The sequence below is a fragment of the Gallinula chloropus genome (assembly GCF_964237585.1).
Source record: "Gallinula chloropus genome assembly, chromosome: 4".
Classification (NCBI taxonomy): domain Eukaryota; kingdom Metazoa; phylum Chordata; class Aves; order Gruiformes; family Rallidae; genus Gallinula; species Gallinula chloropus.
In genome coordinates this window covers 50,212,061-50,232,897 of record NC_140088.1, presented here as the reverse complement: position 1 = coordinate 50,232,897, position 20,837 = coordinate 50,212,061, and the positions used below count along the sequence as shown (strand labels likewise).

The 20,837-nt window shown below is 41.5% G+C and overlaps 1 protein-coding gene across 1 annotated transcript; it reads left to right on the top strand.

Annotated features, from left to right (window-relative positions):
• Positions 1–297: 297 nt before the first annotated feature.
• On the top strand, positions 298–16,545 carry QRFPR (pyroglutamylated RFamide peptide receptor; the record flags this gene model as incomplete). Its single annotated transcript, XM_084264007.1, has 6 exons — positions 298–637; positions 11,090–11,248; positions 11,798–11,859; positions 12,439–12,674; positions 14,167–14,264; positions 16,142–16,545. The coding sequence occupies 6 exons, from the start codon at positions 298–300 to the stop codon at positions 16,543–16,545; spliced, it is 1,299 nt and encodes a 432-aa protein (XP_084120133.1).
• Between the last annotated feature and the right edge of the window lie 4,292 nt (positions 16,546–20,837).

The following is a 20,837-nucleotide window of genomic DNA, read 5'->3' as shown; positions in this document are numbered from 1 at the left end:
GCTCCTCAGCGGCCGGTGGGATTCGCGTGGCGCGCTGACTGACCTCCGCGGGGTGCGGCTGCCGGCGGGCGGTGCCGCCCCCTCGAAGTTTGCCGCCGGGCGGGGCTGGCCGCGCAGCCATCGCCCCATCCCCCCCGCGGGCTGCTCCCGGGTCTCCGCCCTCTTTCCAGCGCCAGGTGCGGTCCAGCGCCGGCTGCTCTGCCCCGCGCTCCGGCAGCGCTCCGGAGGGGCGCCGGTCTGGCGATGGAAGGGCGCGGGCGGCGGCGCTGAGGGAAAGGGAGTGAGGGGTACGGCGCCATGCGGTCCCTGAACATCACTCCGGAGCAGTTCGCGCAGCTCCTGCGGGACAACAACGTGACTCGGGAACAGTTCATCACCTTCTACGGGCTGCAGCCGCTGGTGTACATCCCGGAGCTGCCGGGGCGCACCAAGGTGGCCTTCGTCCTCATCTGCGTGCTCATCTTCGCTCTGGCGCTCTTCGGTAACTGCCTAGTGCTCTACGTGGTGACCCGCAGCAAAGCCATGAGAACCGTCACCAACATCTTCATCTGCTCCCTGGCGCTCAGCGACCTCCTCATCGCCTTCTTCTGCGTTCCCTTCACCATGCTGCAGAACATCTCCTCCAACTGGTTCGGCGGTGGGTGCCGGCGCAGGCAGTCCCGGGCCGTGCCGGGCTCGGTGGCCGCTGAAGGGAGGTGGGGAGAGGGCGGACGCCGAGGTGTAGAGGGGAAGGGCGGGAGGAGGCAGCGCTTGTGGCCAGCGCCGCCGCTGAGACCCCTCCTTCTCTCTCCCTTTCTCTGTGAGGGACCCTTCTCCTTCCCGCCGTCTGTGAGGCGAGGGGTGCGACGCGTCCCGCGGCCGTTTGGGCCGGTTATCCGCTGAGGAGGAAGGGCACGGCCGCCCCGCTGTGAGGGGGCTGTCGCCCTCCCGCCGGGCCGCGTTACTTCCGCGCACCCCCGCGGAGCTTTTGGCTGTCGTGCGGGGCTTAAACTCTCCCAGTAAAACTCATTGAGGCGGCTGGTTGCGTCCGGAGCTTTTTTCCCCGCGGGACTGGGCGCTATCGTCGTGCGCGTAGTTAAGGAGCCTTAGCCCGCTCTCGGCTGCTTTCCCGCGGTAAATAACGGCTACCGCGGTCCCTCCGGTTGTGTTAAACCCTGAAGCGCTTTCACGCTTGTGTTCCCTAAAAGCTGTGGTGTGCGTGTGTGAGAGAAACTACATGCTGTGCGGTACTGATGAGGGTAGTCTTGCGGCACTTTGTTTTCCCCCTCTTACTAATGAAATCTGTCTGGCAAATGAGATACCATTCGGTCTTTATTCAGTTTAAGCTACTCAGACAGCATCTGACTCGGAGTCAGACCTCCTTAACCTCTCGTGAGGCAAAAAAATGCATCCTCGGAGAAATAGGGAACAGAGAGAACGTGAAGGATTTATGTTGAAACGATGAATTACTTTCAAGATATGTTTATATCTTGGGAGTTTTACTGTGCTCCTGTTGATGTGAAGGACCTTCAGGCAAGGCCTCCCTGATGCCCAGAAAGAATTACTATTTTTTTTCCTTTTTTTGTGCATCCCAGTTCCAAAGTATCAAAGTATCAAAAAGACAAAGATGAAGCAACGCTGTAAGTGGTATTTATCTTCCTTTTCTTGGTCTGAAACCAGTGTTTGACAGCCCTAAGTGGGACAACAAAAAGGATGGTTTTACAGCTAGTAGCAGACAACATCTTGTACAACCACAAGTTGGAATATTTTTCAGGATATTTCAATATAAACAGAAAGAATGTTTGTAAATTGACATAGTTATGTTTCAATTTCCAAAGCTTCCTGTGCTTCTATTGTTAGGAGACAGCAAAGGTTACCTTCGGAACAGGGAGATTTAATTCCAGCACATCCCACAGACTAGAATGACGGATGGGTATTGGCAGGTGAGAGGAGATCTGAGAAGCATTAGGATGGGTAACTCAAAGTGAAGAGTGCTTTACTTCTGTCTGAAAAGCAGGAACTTTTTGGGAGAAGTGATGAATGCAAAACTCCAGGGCTACTGGTAGTAAGCACAACTGCTTTATTTTCTTATGAGCTGTCTTTGGGGGAGGTAACTGCTGTTCTAAGACAGTACAGATGTGAATCCCCAAACTAATAAGGGTGTGTAAATAAAAATAGTGGAATAGATTGAGAGCTATACTGCGATGCCTTCATTTTGACTCAGGTTCTCCTGCTTGAAGAAGAATACAGCAGAAAGTTACTGGTGGCATCAAGAGATCTCACATAAAGTGGAAAAGACTGAATTGAGTAGCTTTCCTAAAGAGTTGTGATTCTCACTGCTAAGGGATGCCCTGGTTTGTCAGCTTGACTGTATGTCTGACCAGAATCAACTAAAAGTTGGGTAGGGTGAAGCTGCCGCCTGAGCTGAATTACAGCAGATCATGGTGTGGGCACGTGGAACTATATGTGGAAAGTATGTTTTAATTTATCTTCTGTTGCTGACTGTGCTTGAGAAAAATCTAGAAATAGTGAATGTAAAAGGTTGCAACAAATACTTTCAGATAGTAACTAGATACTGTTTACTGTTCTGTGTCATTTACTGTACTTTTTTTTTCCTACCCTCTCTGCTGTACTACAGCACCTTCAGTAGAAGTAGCTTCATAGGTTCTGTTGGCTTTTTATCAGCCTTTATGGTCCTGGTAAGATAACTAGCTTTAGCTAGCACAGTACTGGGAGGACATAATAAGTAACATAATTAATGGGTGTTACCCTACACTGTTGGCTGTGTGCAAAGTAAAATTCACAAAAACAAATGAGATGTAAACTGATGGTATCCCAAGGGTGTCTGATTCCGGAGGCTTACACTGTGAAGCATGGTGATTGCAGTTGGTCTTTTCCTTGCTAGCTTTGTGAGTTTAATTTTCCTTTTGCCTTTTGTTTTTGTAGTCTGAAAAGGCTTCTTCTCATCTGTCTTAATGACACATTTCAGAATAGTGCAAGCACCAATTCCTTTAAGAAAAAGGTGACTTAATTATGTTACATATTCCCAGTGGAAAAAGTGGTGCACCCTGAGAAGCTTGATGCTAGAAATATCTTTGGGTTTCTGAGCATTTGGTCACTTTATATCTTGATTTAACTAAAACAAGCATCTGTACTAGTTGATGTGAACTGAGACACTGAGTAAGTTTTGTACTTGATTTCCATTTGGAACTGGTTCTTTATTTCCATGCTTGTATATGTGTGTTTGTGTTTCTTTCTCTTTTCCCCTTCAGAAACCCACAGCAGAATGAGAAGTGAGGGGAAAACTGCAAACGTTTTATAGATTGTAGAGGCAGAACATACAAACATAGTAACAGTTACAGTTTCAGAGTAGCTGTTACACTTTAAGACGTTATGGGATTATATCAGAAGGGACTACCTACCACTTCGGTCTCACTAAAGCAAAGGGTGAAACTCACACCTCAAAGTGTTCCAGGTGTGTGTAGTTTGTGTTAGGACTCCAAGGAGAATGTGAGGTAAAGTAATTCAAATTATGGATGGTAAAGTGGACCCTCTAATAGACAGGGTTTGTCAGAATTCTTTAGAAACTGGAGTTTTCTTAATTTCAGGGTATTACACTTATCAGCACTCCCGATGGAGACAGGAAAAACTAAAGCACTGGTGTGACTTTTTCCAGTGGGTGCTCTTCACCCACAATTTAGCAACTGCAATTTCAAGAAAACTACTGTGTGGCTCACTTGGCCTGGTGATTATGCAGCATTAACACAGACCTGCTAGCTCTACATAGCATCTGGGAGCAGCACCATCTTCACCATAAGTGGGTGAATTGGTCTCTATCTATATAGCTGTGAGACTCTTAACAGTGACATGATATTATTTTATTTCTGAATTTATATTTTACAACTGAAATGGCTGTCCTGCAAGACATTCCTCTGTGCTGTGCAATAGAATGAGAGTTGTGGTTCTGGCATAAATGATGACTGGGATCATATTTATGAGTAAGAGGAAGATAAAATGGGAATTGGACTAAGGGGTGGATTGGTGCATACAGCAAAGTTAGTCTTGGTGGGAACTGAAGCAGTTGAGGATTTGCTCTCATGATCATAGCAGCAGTAGTGGTCTGATGGCACACTGATGGCAGTGCTGTTAAAAATAATTTTGGGGCTTTTTTTTTTTCTCTGGGCCAAATATTACAAGAGACACTTTATTTTCTGGCACTGCTTAGTTAGCTGAGTAATGACGTTATCATTGCAGAACTGCCTGGAGAGTAACATTTAATGTTTTATAATATAGTAGTCCGACAAAAGATGAAGTCAAAAACATTACGTGAAAATAGACCTAGCAGTACAGGCTCTTCCTTGTGAATTTCACATCTTATCAGTTGGCATATGTATTCTTAAGACAGGTGTCGGAGGGTGGCTTTTCCTGTTGTTCAGAGAACAGTGAGTCATCTGAAGACATGGCTTGAACATGGCAGCATTTTAGGTTCCCCCGCCTATTTTGTGTGGCCTCTAGCAGCCACTCAGGAGAGGGATGGTTCTTCTGTACATTGTTGTCATAGTGGATGCTCCTTGATATGGTGCTTTCCTTTTCTCTAAAGGTTTGGTTAAAAACCAAGTGGCATTTAATACCTACTGGAGTACTTGGGGTGCTTTCTGTTCTTTAGCAAACTTCTTGGGTCAAGCAGTGTGTTAATATTACTTACAGCTTTCCTGTAGGAGAATGCATAAGCATTCCTTCCTGAGGGATGGAAACTACATCTTGGCAATGGAAATCACCATGTCTTTTGTGTCTGGATTTCTCGGATACCTCTAAGTTCTGCAGCGAGACATTAGAAACTTGAATCTCAACTTGCTTCTGGAAAATTCTTTGATACCGAAGGGTTTTTAAATGCTCTCCAACTGCTGACATGCTGTTAGGGTTAATACTAGACAGTAAAGCTGGACATGAGACATCCAGTTATTTGAATCTCCAGTTTTAAGCTTTTTTTTTTTTTTTTCCCTCCTAACTTTCCAATTTAAATTGTCTAGACTTGCTCTACATCAGGTCAGGGGCACAAGAACACTCCTCATTTGTTTCCTGCAGCGTGAGGGGGGGTTGTGTCTCGAGACTGTCCTGCTTCCGTAAGAGTAGGGTGATTTTCCTAGTTTTGTGTGTATTGGTAAAGTCTTGTCTTACCCTGCATTGTCCATGCCCTGTTGTTGTGTGTTTTGTGGAATTTGCTTAAAATTCTGTATGAAGATGGTTTCAGAAAGGGTTATACAGTGAATGTCTCTGTAAAGGAAATAATAAGTGTAGGGTTTTTTAATGTATGTGTAAACTTATTGGCATATGCTGGCAAAAGGAAACATGGTTCACTCACACATTCAACACAGGGAATTTCTTACTGCAACTTGTGCATCTTATTAAGTAGTGTAAATATTGAACGTGATGATTGATTTGAAATATTGGCTGTTGAAATAATTGAGCAAAGAAATAAAGCAGGTTTTAAGGTGTGGATCGATTGGTTAGTGTTTCATGTGAGGTAGTGGTTACATCCTTTTTCTTGGTAGAAATACACAGCATTCCCTGCCTTGCATTGAGTGAATCAGGAATGTGTTTGCCATGTCCTGTCTTGCTCCCTGCCTAGAGAGTCTCTTTCTTGAGAAGAGATCTGGATCTTTAACCTATATCCCTGCCAAAAAAATCCCAACTGCGTTACTACTTGTTTGTACCACAGTTGCAGACAGTAGTTTATTGTAGTGGTTTGTGTCCTAATACCAGCGCTGTGCTGCACAGCAATCCTGTGTCTTTGGATGTTCCTATTTGGTTTTACTCACACATTGCTGCATTTTGAAATAAGCTGCTGATCCAAGTTTGCCTGAAGTCTGTGGTGCTTCTGTTTATGCAGAGAAACTGGACATGAGCCTTGCAGCAAAGGGGGAAGGAGTGTGGACAGGGTGGAATAACTTGGTCAGATAGCTCAAGGTCTGCAGTTCACACATTGGAATTGCAGGACAGAGGGAATGGTGTGGACTCTGTTGTGCATTAGTAAAGAAACAAGAGCCTATTTGAGCCGCAGGGTCTGATTGCATGAGGTCATGCCATACCATTTTATCTCCGTTGCTGTAGCTGACCATTAACAGACTTGAATTACCACAAGCCTGTTATCAGGTGCTACACTCGTGCCTTTTTCTGGACAGGTGTATGTTTAATATTCTTTATCCTCTACAGGTAACGTGTGAGACACAGTATACTAAGGATGCAAAATACCCAAGAATTGATACAAAACAATGCATTGCACAAGTATGAGAGACCTTTAAGGATATTATCTGTAGGATGACTGACTTGTTTTTTGGTTGGAAGTTACAAAATAGAGGAAAACTGACCTTGCTTGTATCAAGGGAGCTGGAGAGAACTGGTTTACAAACTGTGATAAAATTTTATTGCAAAGGCTTTGTCAGCAACATTTTAACAGAGGAAGGAGCAATTTAACTTTTACCGGGTAACGGTTTTGGGATTTTTGCCTTTGTTACCCTAATAATAGAAAAATGGATCTTTTAAATGGGTGATGAAGTGGCTAAATCATAGCACAACATCTGATAATGAGGGGGGAAAAATTTGCAGCCTTCTGAATGTGTTATCGGGGAAAACAAAGCATTGCTTGAATAATCTATGCAGGTTTCAGAAGTGCATAAGGAATATTTCTGGGAACCTCTTGGCTTCTTGGAATGGACAAACAATTAGTTGTTTTCATTCACAGTATTCATCTGCAAGTAATTTTCTTTCCCAGTTGGAAACTGTCAGTATTAAATGCTGCAGTGCTGTCTTCACCAACAATCTGTTGGAAATGTTTTCTGCAAGCTTTTACCTTGTAGAAAGTTAAACATTGTGATACGTATTTAAGATGTTAGGTAAACTACTCACCAAGTTGGGGGGAAGCGTTGACCTGGCAGAGGGTAGGAAGGCCCTCCAGAGGGACCTGGACAGGTTGAATCAATGGGATGAAGTTAAACATAGCGAAGTGTCGGGTCCTGTAGTTTGGTCATAACAACCCCAGGCAGCGCTACAGGCTTGGGGCAGGGTGGCTGGAAAGCTGTACAGAGGAAAAGGATCTGCGTGTGTTGGTTGACACTCACTCACCCGAACATGAGCCAGCAGTGTGCCCAGGTGGCCAAGAATGCCAATGGCATCCTGGCTTACATCAGGAATAACGTAGTCAGCAGGACCAAGGACGTGATCATCCTCCTGTACTCAGCTCTGGTGAGGCTACACCTCTAGTGCTGGGTTCAGTTTTGGGCTCCTCACTGTGAGAAAGACATCGAGGCCCTGGGACGTGTCCAGAAAAGGGCAATGAAGCTGGTGAAGAGACTGGGACACAAGTCATAGGAGGACCAGCTGAGGGAACTGGGACCGTTTAGCCTGGAGAAGAGGAAGTTCAAGGGAGACCTTATTGCTCTCTCTAACTCCTTGAAAGGAGGTTGTGGTGATCTTGGGAATCAGCCTCTTCTCACAGATAAGTAGTGATAGGATGAGAGGGAATGGATGCCAGTTGTGCCAGGGGAGGTTCAGGTTAGAAATTAGGAGAAATTTCTTCTCAGAGTGGTTAGTCATTAGGATGGGTTGCCCAGGGAGGTGGTGGAGTCACTGTCCCTTGGGGTGTTGAAGGAAAAGTTGGATGAGGTACTTAGGGATGTGGTTTAGTTAGTAATATAGGTGGTAGGGGGACGATTGGACTAGATGATCTTGGAGGTCTTTTCCAACCTTAATGATTCTGTGATTCGTCACATATTTCCATGCGGGGGGATGTGTGTTGAAAATGAGCAGGGAAAAAATGAGAATGCTGAAAAAGTATTTTTAAATAGCCTTTAGAAAGTCTTGGAAAAATACTAATTGGATTCTGATTTATTCATATTAGGCATACAGGATGCCTAAAACTATTTCATAGATTGCAAAAGAACTGAAGCAAAATTGAACAATAATCTGTCAAATAGACCAATGTTTTCCCAGTACTTGGTTTTACAAAAGAAGGCTTCAGTCCTGTGATCTTGTCGGAAAGCTTAATGTGCTGGGGCTGTGTTTATCTTTGCATGGGGACGCATTATGTAGGTGTCATGTGTTTTGTGCCACATAGTACAAAACATGTCCTAGGTTTCTTGAGGTCCTGGATTAAGTCTAGCTGTTTGTTGTGCATTGAGAAGCAGAAACTAGCACCATTTTCCCCAGGGACTGTCTAAAGTTTGGCTCTTTTAATCTGCATTAATGACTCCAGGTAACTGTTGCCTGCGCAAAGTTTGGAGTCATCCTCAATAATTTAAACTTCAGTTTAAGTGAGGATCTAGCCAGACTTCTCGTGTAAATTAGACGAAACCTTGTTTTCAATCAAAAGTCAGTTATTGCATTAATCCTGGATTTTTATCATGTCCCAATTCTGATTTAAGGGCGAGGGGAATGTTTTTTGGTCTGAAAGTATCTGGTTAACTCAAGGATAGGGTGCATGTAAGCAGGCAATAGAAGACGAATTTCTGTTTTGAAGTCGTCCTCACTTTTTAATCCTGTATATTGTATTTACCAGTGATCTATCATTGTGAAGCCTGAGGGTAAATCTAATTGGAGTCAATTAACAGAAATATATAGGGAAGCAGGGTAGTCCATGTAGACTGGCTTATCTTCTGAGAGTGGGTGACTGGGACTGGGGAGTGCAGCGTTGGGAGGCTGCTGTGTCTGGTGAGCTTTAGCTGCCAATTCCTGCTGGAATGGTGTATTTTGCCTGCTTTTATTGCACCCTTTGAGGAAAGAAGAAGCAAATAATGATTTTGTTCATTTTCGGTGATGTAAAGACTTGTAGGGCTTTAAGATTAAAAAATTAGTAATAATAAAACAAGATGGCCAACTTGGAAAAAAAGTGAATGATTTAAGAGCTTCTCTTAAATTCTTTCACTTGACACTGAAGGTGGCTTCAGTAATTAATGATTTAAACCAGCAGCTAAGAAACACCATCTTATATAAATCTTAATGTTGTCTGGAATTAGCACTTGATAAGTATTTTTCTAGAAAGGGGTTGTATCTTTCCAATTAATCATTAAAGGGTGAGGTGTCTGTTTAATTAGAAAGCACTCTTTTACAAGGTAGGAGACTGTTTTTTGATAAGTAAGAGGATATTGTATATGTATGTTAAGTTTTTTCTTTACGGAAACTTAATTACTATTTTCTAATGTAATTTGTTATATGGTTGTAATTTACTGACTGCTGTGAAGTTGTCGGATGGGAGTTGCAGTGTAACTGAAGTGCAGGAGGATAGTCTTGTTTTCAGCAGTTACCTGTAGGCAGTGAATGTTCTAATTGATGTATCAGATTTATTTGAAGCAAATAGATCTTATATTTCTTATATCACTTTTCATCATAGGTTTGAGGAAGAGTGCATATTCTGTTTCTCACCTTTGAAAGACAAATATTTCTAATGCTTTCTTCCATCTCACAAGCTACTTGCTTCTTCTGTTTATTACAGTTTGGGGTGGTTGTGGGTTTGTGTGGCAAGGTTTTGGTAGTGGTGGTGGAGGGCTGCAAGGGTGGATTCTGCTATTAGCTTCCTCCAGGTCTGACAGAGCCAATACCAGCTGGCTCAAGGATAGACACTCTGCTGACCAAGGCTGAGCCAGTCAGCGATGGTGGTAGCACCTCAGTGATAACATATTTAAGAAAGGAAAAAAAAATTGCAAGCAGCTGTTTTTTGCCTCCAGAGAAAGGAGTGAGAAGGTGCAAGAAACTCTGCAGACACCCAGGTCAGTGAAGAAATGGGGTGGAGGGATGAGGAGGCACTCCAGGCACCAGAGGAGAGATTCCCCTGCAGCCCGTGGAGAAGACCATGGTGAAGCAGGTTGTCCCTGTGCAGCCCGTGGAAGATGATGGGGAACAGAGATCCCATCTACAGCCTGCGGAGGACCCCATGCTGCAGCAGGTAGAGACACCTGAAGGATGCTGTGACCCTGTGGGAAGCTTGTGTTGGAGCAAGATCCTGGCAGGATCTGCAGCCCCTGGAGAGAGGGGCTGTCCTGGAGCAGGTTGGCTGGAGGTAATTGTGACCCTGTGGGGGACTGTGCTGGAGCAGTCTGTTCCTGAAGGTCTGCACCCCATGGAAGCCATGCTGGGGCAGTTTGTGAAGTGCTGAAGCCCTGTGGGAAAGGACTTACGTTGGAGATGTTTGTGGAGGACTGTGCTGTGGGTGGGACCACATGCAGGGGGAAGAGTGCGAGGAATCCTCCCCTAAAGAAGGAAGGAGCGATGGAGACAACTCTTTAACTGACTGAAACACCTCTTCCCCATCTTCCCCTGTGCTGCTCAGGGAGGAGGAGGGACAGAATTGGGAATAAAGTTGAGCCTGGGAAGAAGGGAGGGGATGGGGGAAGTGTTTTAATATTGGGTTTTATTTCTCATTATCCTTCTCTGTTTTGATTGGGTAATAAACAAGATGCATTTTGTCCTGTGTTGAGTCTGTTTTTCCTGCAATGTTAATCTTGTTATAAGGAGTGAGATTTAAGTAATACTGACTTGAAATTCACTTGTCTTAAGTGGGCATGTTACACTTTGACTAATTTTCCTCTTTAGGATCTGAAATTGTTTTAAATCAAAGATTCATAGACTGGTTTAGGGTGAAGGAACCTCAAAGATCATCTAGTTCCAACCCCTACTAGACCAGGTTGCTCAACGATTTTTGAACTATAAGTGGTTTAAAAAGAAACAAAGAAAATAAAGCTGTTCAATGCCTTCATAAAAAGGGAGAGTAATCTGCCAAGATAATAAATACCCCTGTAGCTTGGCATTCTTGAAAGTAGATTGTGGAATTTGACAAACAGGTTTGTCAAAAGTGAAACAGGACTAAGTCTCAGACTGATACAGAGCAAGCATGTCCTTAGAAGTCTTGGTTTTGCAGATGTAGTGTGTACAATGGAGGAATGACTATTGAAAGCTGCATTTGATGAGTAGTTTAAAGAGGTGACTTACCAGTTTAGCTGTTCAAATAAACCTAAGAATATTAGCCTGTTCTTTTTGCACAATAACGCTGCAGTAATGAAATCTAATAAATTTTTCATGAAATGCAACAGTTGCATACCTTGCTTTCTGACTATTGCAGGTGCCTTTGCTTGCAAGATGGTACCGTTTGTTCAATCAACTGCTATTGTAACTGAAATTCTTACAATGACCTGCATTGCTGTGGAAAGACACCAGGGAATTGTGCATCCACTAAAAATGAAATGGCAGTACACCAATAAAAGAGCTTTCACGATGCTTGGTAAGATTATAGGCATCTCCAGCTATTGTGTGTATAGGGAAATACTCTTCAGCATAGCTGCTGTAGATGGCATGACAGAACAGAAGGCACTGATATGCCATTGAATCAGAGGTAGAGTTAATAAGTATGGTAATATTTATAAAAAAGCTCAAGGATAGTGCCTGTATGTATAGTAATTACTAGCCAAAACCCTTGTGATAAACTTAAAATCTGAAGTTGAAGATTTACTTAGCCTAGACTAAGTAACTGGCTTTGGCCAGGTGAAACTGCTAAAACAGTATTAAAGGTCACAGCTGTAAATGGTCATTCCATTGTAACACATAATGCTACTCATGCAAATTAAGTTGCCTTCAGACTCAAATACCAATAGATGAAGGTAGTTTAAGAGAAAGAAAACTGATAACAAAAGAGCATGCTGTTAATGATGTGAATTTGTTCTTTGTTTAAATTGTCGGTTTTACCTGACTTTTTAATGATGCTGTTAAACTGTTCATACCAAAACTTACACTGCTTGTTGTAGAAAGCGTTAAAACATGTATTTGTTTACAGGCATAGTCTGGTTGCTGGCAGTTATTGTTGGATCACCTATGTGGCATGTGCAACGGCTTGAGGTATGTTAGGTGAAATGGATCTTTACGGATCTTTTTGTACCTTTAGCAATGAAGTTGAATAAACTCCCAAGAAATTAGAGTGGGTTAAGAGGAGTACTTGTTTTATGTACCAGCATGAGAAAAGTTAAGGATTAGAACATGCATGCACTGGAAGAAGAACTAGCAGCACGGACTAGTTGTGTCTACCCTCCCCAGTTATGCTGAAGAGCAGTAATTGTATCTGTAAATTGTACTGTGGCTCCCTTTTGCCTTATGGGTGCACTGCCACACAACAATGTAGGGCTTAGATTAGTGTTCCAGGATGATACAGTGTTCCCTGAGATTTGGAAGAACTCCACAGAGTTTAAAATGTAGTGCCCATTGTAGTTTAATTTTTTTTGAGGAGGAGTGTAAATCGGAGCATCTCCTGAACTCTCTTCGTTGGGATCAACCCAACACTGGATGTGAAGTGGTTGGAAGAATTTAGTCACTTTGAAAGGTCTCTCTGAATTTTGGTGGTTATATTAAGGGCAAGGGATATTTGAATTTGCTTGGCTTTTATATAATAAAAGTGATTCGTTTTCTTTACACTTGTTACAGGTTAAATATGACTTTCTATATGAAAAAGTGTATGTTTGTTGCTTGGAAGAATGGGCCAGTCCGATTTATCAGAAGATATATACAACGTTTATTCTTGTTATACTCTTCCTCCTTCCACTGATGTTGATGCTTTTTTTGTACACTAAAATTGGCTATGAACTCTGGATTAAGAAGCGAGTGGGAGATGCTTCAGTTCTGCAAACCATTCATGGAAGTGAAATGTCTAAAATATCAAGGTTTGTACAAAACATACAAAAAAGCCTCAAAAATACAGTTGGAACTTTGATTCTAGAAAGCTTTTTCCTTTTGACAGTTCTTGAAAATTTGTGCCAAAAAAAAAAAGGAAATAATTCTGCCTTTCCTTATCTGTTGGGAAGTCTGTAAGCATAGAGCAGATTTTAAGTTAGCTAGATTTTTAATTGCTTAAGATACCTAATGTAAGGTAACTTAAACAGATTGCTTTCTGCAAAGTATACTGTAGCCACCCCTTGAAGTCCTTTCGATAAATCTCTTCTTATACATTGGGAAATACTTGTTTTTTAAAGATGTAGGCCATGAGTTAGAAGATGACTTGGGCAAAACGCTCCTATGTTATATCTGTATGTTCTATGGAAACTTTGTTTTGTAATTCTGAGATTGAATGGTGCTTTATGATCCTATTATAAGTTAAACATATTAGCACATATAGCTTAACTGGATATAGCTTCCAAGGAGTTTTGAGTGTTCTCAGATGTGTTTGTGTGAGACTGTCCAGATGGCAGTGCCCTACCCAAAAAGTTATGAAAATCAGTAATCATTAACTTAACTATTTAGCACTAAGTATGAGCCACCTTTAATATTGCCTCATGTGTTTTCCTTTCATTTGGCAAAATGACCTGTTGCCTGATGCGCTAGAAATGTCTTAACATTTTTGGTCATTGAGGAATATGACCTTGAGCATCGACTGTAAGGAGAATACTGACAAGCAGCTTGAAGATAAGTGATGCCTTAGGTATTTGTCTAACAAAGTGCCTGAAGAAGCAGACCCTTGGAAGTCAAAACCAAAGGAGGGTGCAATCTTGCAGGAATTAAGGTGACATGTAAACTTTGGGTTTATTTCACACAGTGGGAGAATGTCCTGTAATTTACCAGTGAAGTGCGAGATCCATCTAGGATCTATAAAGGTAGTCATATGAACTCTATATCAATTTGATGATGACAATAAATACATGCATACCTTGAGTTTGTGAGATACCACAATGAAGGCAGAGTGTTTCTAGCACTTCACCTACCAGCAAATGTTGAACGTTGCAGGCGTAGTTTCTTTTACTCTGTCAAATTCTCTGCGTAATCAGGTGCTGCAGGTCAGTGCTCTCAGATGTAGAAAGGGACTCTTGTACTTTTAGCTATCAATGCAATTTCATATGTTGTCCCTCCATCTCTTACTATTGGAATTGCATCTACATGAACAAGAGTGAAAATGCCTTGCAGGATATGCTAATGTGATTGCTTGCTGCAGCTGGGAAGTGTATTCCTTTCTCAAAAGAGGGAAGTGAAAGGTGTTAATTGACATATTGTATTTTAATGATGCTGCATTTTTTTGTTTCAAAGGGAATTGAGCATTCTCCCAAGGTTTTTATTTCCATCTGCAACCATCAGGACATATTTACAGATCTAACTTGAAGAGACTCGTCTATCTGCCGGTCAATTCTTAGTGATTCAGTGTGGAATGTCTTGATGCAATTTCAGGAAGAAGAAGCGAGCAATTGTTATGATGGTGACAGTGGTGTTTCTCTTTGCAGTCTGTTGGGCACCTTTCCATGTGATTCACATGATGATAGAATACAGTGAGTATCTGCCACGGGTTAATACAATAAAGTCTGTTTTTGGATTTTCTTTTGATAATGGAACTACAGGATGTGAAAAGCTAGTATTGCTGCAGCATTCAGCTATACCTTCTGCAGGCAAAGGGTAATGTTGTGCTGATAAATCATGGAATGCTGTCCTGTAGTAGATACGTAACCAACTAGATGAATTCCTCTGAAGTCTGAGTGACATATGTCTCAGGTGCTCATGGAAAATGAGTAGGTTTGGAAAAAAGCAAGTGTTTGGGAGATACCTTATCTGAAACACACTTGTGTGTCAGCCAGGTCTCTTCTTCCCTGCTGTGTGAATAAATTTTAAAAAAGATAAATCTTTGGCTTGCTGTAAATCCTACTGAATTGTGTAGCAGGGTGAGTGGGAGGGAGCCCAAACTCTCTACCAGCTCCTTTAGAATGTGAGGCATTTAGAAAGGATAGTGTTAATCCTCAACCTGTACAGCATGTAATCCAGTCCTGAAAAAGGAAGTTTGCTAGGCTTTACAGGACTCAAAAAAGCAAGTCTGGACTACTAGGATCATGAGCATATCTCCAGAATAATTTTCTGTCATGCTACACTCATTTGCTTAAAGGTCAGAAGTACCTGGCTGGAAGGTAAAGGTTATTTCCAAGTATAAAACCTCTTGAACAGGTAACTTTTTGATCCAAATTTAATTTTAATTTAATGTGGGATGACTTATATTTGCATCCACCTAAGTTTTCATACTGCTTCGAGTTAAACTGCTATGAAATATGTATCCCTTCAGTTGCCCTGGTTTTAATGAGGAAGACGCATTGGAAATACAAATACTGGGTGGACATCATAGTGATAATACCCAATGAATCCAATTGAACTTTTCCAGTGTTCTGGACTGGATGTTAGCTTGGAAATGCCCTCAGTGCCTGTTATATTTGGTTTTTGCTGTTTGCCTGATTGCACTGTTCATCTCCCATCTCCTAGGACAGCATGTGGGACCATGCAGCAGGCTGTGCGTAGGAACAGAAGTTTTCAGTAGTTGCTGTACTCTACTTGCCAGAGGCAGCAGCTCTTTGTCTTCTATCACATGCAAGGTTGTAGCAGATCAGTCAGTAGTCTGGTGGGCAGTTGGGTGAACTAAATGATACTTATGCCTCAGTAGAATCAGAAACGCAGAAACTGTAAATATTAAAATTCTTTGTCCCATGTTAAACTCAAACTCTTTGCTCTCTTTACATTGCCAATTTCAGGAATTATTTCATGTGCCAAGGCCTTTTATTTACTTGCCATGTAAACTTCTGTAGTGTTTATCCAGAGTTTGAGCACTGAGTATTTGAATTCAGGGAATTCAGTCCTCTCTGATTTCAATGACTGAAGAGTGAGAGATGTGACCAAGAAGATGCATTTTTACCTCCATGAGCTGATCTGATCTGTCAGCACAGAGAAGGAAGCTGTGTATGGTCAATGAGAAGACAGGGTTTGGTGTTAAAGTACTTACCCACTTGATAGGGACATGAAATGCAGTTCCAGAAGAACAACTCATATAAGGCCTATACTTAACAGACTGGAAGCCTTGTCTTGCAGTGATCATTTCTGCCCAATGATCATTGGGCAATTTTTTTGGTTCATACATTGCTTTTTCAAATGTATGAACCAAAAAAATCAAATCCTTATTTATAAATATACACAAAGCAGAGCTGCGTGGTAGATCTTGGTCTTTCCTTGATGACAAAACCCTGTTGCTAGTGTGAAGAACCTCCAGCAAAGTCTTTTTGTTGATTTTAACCAAGAGCTTCTAATGCCGGACTGGATATAAATAAATAGACTAAAGTGTAGGCAGTTAGGCCATTCTGTGCTTAAAGCATATTTCCTTTTTTTTTCTTTCCAGGTAATTTTGAAAAGGAATATGATGATGTGACAGTCAAAATGATCTTTGCAATTGTTCAGATTATAGGATTCTTCAATTCTATTTGCAACCCTATTGTGTACGCCTTCATGAATGAAAACTTCAAGAAAAACTTTCTGTCTGCCATCTGCTTCTGCATTGCCAAAGAAAACGTGTCTCCAACCAGGCAACTGGGGAACTCGGGGATTAACATGAGGCGGCAAAAGGCAAGTGTTTCTCACAGAGATCCTACTGACTCAGACGAAGCCAGGAGGGAGGCATTCAGTGATGGCAACATTGAAGTCAAGTTCTGTGATCAGCCAGCTTCCAAAAGGAATTTGAAAAGGCACCTTGCCTTATTCAGCTCTGAGTTTACTGTGAATTCTGCATTAGGAAATGGACAGTAACATCATAAATATTTTGAGAATGGAAAAAAAATTCTCTTTATATAAGTCTGAATAAGCCATTTAAAATAGTTTTCTACTTTGCATGCTGAGATGAGGGGAATAATATTTTGCGGCATACAATAAATTTTGGAATATTGGTTGAGAAAATGTTGTGTATGTTTCATAAGGATGGAAAGTAAAACTTTGGCAAATGATATTACTGCGTGATATCCAGAAAAAACAAAACCAACCACCATGTTTTTCTTCCTAAGCTGATTTAGGGCTTGTTTGCCCTCTGCATTAGGTAAACTGAACAACTATCGCTTGCTCTGTTTATTCTGTGTCTGGGTGCTGGCACGCTGCTGGACCATACTTGGCTGAATGCCAGCAGACAGGAACTATGGAGAGGGTGCGCACATTTTTCGACAACTTTGAAATCTGATGTGGGTCTAATGTAAGACCTGCTGTCTGCAGCTCTGTGGACAGAGGAGCTTCAGTTCAGAGTTCAGGAAAAATGCAGACTGAGATTGGTTTATTTTTTTAAATAAAATTGCATGTGAAAGGTCCACCTGGAATTTGACTCTTCAGAGATTTAAATGTTGCATGCATGTTCAGATTTTGTTAACAGGAAGCATATTAGAAGTTCACAATGCATGCATAATTAATGTGCTGTTTTTACAGGTACAAATTTAAATGCCAGTATACTGCCCTGTAAACTGCATCGTTCTGCTGAAAAACGTAGAATTTGAGGAAGTGCTGCGTGAGAGTGTGCAGGTGCTGGCAGTGTGGTCTATAGAGTAAGCACTGAGTTTAGCTTAGTCATGCTTGACTTATGGCTTGAAAGTATGGTATTGCCATTTTCTGGAGGGATATAAGGGCGGGACTCGGAGCCTGTTGGGGCTTTATGGAAGACTTTCAATTGAATATCACTGTTATTTGACCAGACACTTCTCTGAAGACATGCATGAATTTTTCTGGGGCTGAAATCCACATAAATTCAAAATATTTTTGCTCTCTACATGTCAAACTGAAAAATTGCAAAAGGATGCTTGCAAATGTGGGAGTGGGAGGGGGGGAAAGCAGTGACCTGAAATGGTACACTGTGATCTAATCTCATAAAAGACGCTCTGAAATACATAATTTGCCAGTCTGGCTGAGATTAGGTTGGATCCTTAGGCTGGCCTGTGAAATGTTGGTGCTGTCTTCTGTCATTTCTTACCTCACCTAAGGGACCTTGGTGCTCCCTTGGCAGAACATTTTAAGATTCTTTTACATTGCTACTTTACACATCATTGTAAATGTAAATTTAATCCAAATTATCCTTGTAGGAAACTTCCTTGAATTGGAAGTCATCTAATCCATTGGATTTCCACTGGATAAGTATTCTGATGCCACTTTGTGACATATTCTTTATTTACGTACGTATTATTTATATTGTATCTGATATACCCCCATACAATGGTAGGTGATGATTCCCGACTTGCTCTGGCAGCCAGGAATTAAGAGCACTCCTATCTACGTACACGTATTTATTAGGCAAAATAACAATTTTGGCGACCTATGTCTGGGTAAAACAACACGAGCGAAGTCGGGTTCTGCTTTAGACAGCCATGCAGATGTGACCCTGTGCATTGACTTTGGATAATATTGTGAGCAACAGCAACGATTTTTCCCTGCAATTGCAACTATGACTTCCTCTGAAGACTGTTTCTTACTTAGCTTGTCTTTCATCTTTGTAGACAAGGGTCTTTCATTAAGTTTTCTACCCTGGAGAATAGGGGCTAGTAGTGTCTAGTATTATAGTTTTCCTCAGCTGCTGTAAAGTTTATCTTGCTGATAACTGTGTTTTGACAGATTCTGTAACTGAAAAAAATGTTTAAGCTCTTTATTTATTTGCATTTCTAACTTAAATGACAGATTTTAACAAAACCTTTCAAGTATTTTATGTTTTTATTTTGTCTTATCTGTTTCTTCTGTTGTCTCAAAACGTAATGTTGATGAATAACTGTTGTAGCATTGTATTAATTTCTTCATTAAAATTTTTTTGGTGCTGCTATGGTTTTGCACTGGGAGCATCTGCTGTAAACATCATTCTTTGAGTCTCTGTTGAAAGATTTATGTAAGCTTATATGTGCTTTTTTAGTGATTAAATTCTAGTCCCGTTACAGGTGCCAGCTGTTACTGTAAGCCTGAGAGAGACGATTTAAAGGACTTTACAGAATAAGTTGCAAGAGGGGAAAGAAGCTCTTCCAGTCTCTTGGTAGGAGAGAAGTGGTAAATGTTTCAGCATAGATATTTGTGGCTACACTTTGATTAAATATAAAACAAACTGCTAAAGACAGTTCTCACACTGTCCTTAATAATAACTATGTTATTTGTGCATTTTTGACAGAATATTTTTTTCAAAGCCAGGTAACCTTGTGAGAAGCCTTAGCTGCAGAGAATAGAAAACACTTTATTGACTTAAAAAGAACCTAGGTTTTGTCTATGGTTGGCTTTTTTTTTAATATGTCAGATCTTCAGCTTTGATTCAACTAACAAAACAAATTGTTCTGTTGAATTATGTCAGCTGTCAGTCATGGCTAGTAGCCTGCTTCAGGGAGCAGCTCATATGTGTTTCTGAGTGTGTGGTTATAACAGAGCACTTCAAGCCAGTGACAAGTAGCCGTGCTGAGGACAGAACAGCCTTGCTGTTCTCCCAGATTGCCTGCTTATTTCCACCTTATCTGAACAGAATTGCATGGTGAATATGATCAGAAAAACTTCTGGCTAATGATTTCAGTGGTGAAACCGTGCTTGTTTCCCCAAACTGAGAGCATTTTTCTAACCTGTTGTGCTCTTTGAGGAAAAACACTTCCTCAAAGTTTCTTGCTAATATCTTAGTCACAAATTACTTATTTCTTTGACTTTGCTCACATTACAGGTGAGAATAAAATAAGTTTCTCTTTAAGGGGCTAAGCCTTAAAGTTATGATGAGGTGATGCCAGGAACTGGCACACGGATGAAGACAGGAGCCTGAAGAGATGCATTGAACTGAACAAACGATCTGGAAATTTGAATGGACCAGGAAAAAGTGTTAGATGTGTGGTCTTGCTCAACTGAAATCAATATAAACAAGGAAAACAGTGAGTAGAAGGGAGTGAACCCTCTTAGTTAACTGTCTGTTACAGTGCCTCTGCTACAGAGTTCTGATCCTTGCCAGAGGAGGGAAGGGGGAAAATACTGAGAGATATTGTCCTGGCAACACGTTTGGTTCTTTTTAGGGGGTGTTGGTATTAATTTCAGAGGACATGAGATGGATTAATTTGTAGGTATGGCTTTAAACTAGTGGGCTGTAATACTTTGTCATTAATAGACAGGGAACTGTGCTTTTGTTGAGGAGACTCGATGCTGGTATGGGCTAACACACTGCTATGCAGGCATTAAATAAGCTGAAGGTGATGAACAACTAAACAGCTTGCACTTCCCCTGTAGCACTGACAATGTTTTCATAACACATTTGTGGTATTGAGTGAGGGGGCATTTAGTTGCAGACCAGATGTCCACTTAAATTTTCATAGTTTAATTCCATTTTCAAGTAGGCTTTGATTGTTCCCTAAGCAAATATAACAACTTGTAGCAGGGAAGATGGCATATCTCAAACCAGCAGTGTCTACTCAGAACATCCTCAGCCAAATTCTCAATAAAATACAACCTCCAAAGATGATTGCTTAGCTGTTTAAGACTTTAGGTTATGGTCAGTGTTTTGAGGAGTACTGGCTAGGCTTTGCAGAATGAATCTGTGTAAAAATCTGCAAGTTGCTGGTTCTCAGTTAAGAAAAATAATACCTGTCTCTTGCTGAAGCTGGTGAGGTCTGGTAGAATACCCATGGAAAATTGTCTGGTTTTGAGGAGGTGGTGGTGGTGAGGATTTAGTAGGGAGCATGCCCTGGGGTATGTTGGAGAGAAGGGTGGGCAAATGCTTGAAGGCTGTTGATAGGAGCAAAGCAGCGATGAGCTGTTGAAAATGCACATGTAAGTGTAAGTGCAAACTCTTGCCCAGGATTCATCGGTCTGAGGCTTGGTTATGAAGCACAGATGAAGGTCCTTTGCTTAGCTTTGCTGAACAAGTTGTTGAGCTGCGAGTATGTGAAGCCATGTAATGAAACAATTACATTTTGGGGGGTTGTTTCTTAAAATATTAATGGCAATTCATGGAGATAAGACAAATTCGAATTGAGACATGAGGTGAAGACTTTTTTTGAGAGTTAGAAGATAGCAATTAAATATCGAATATCAGCCTGTTTCAAGGAATAATGGATGCAGCCTTGCTC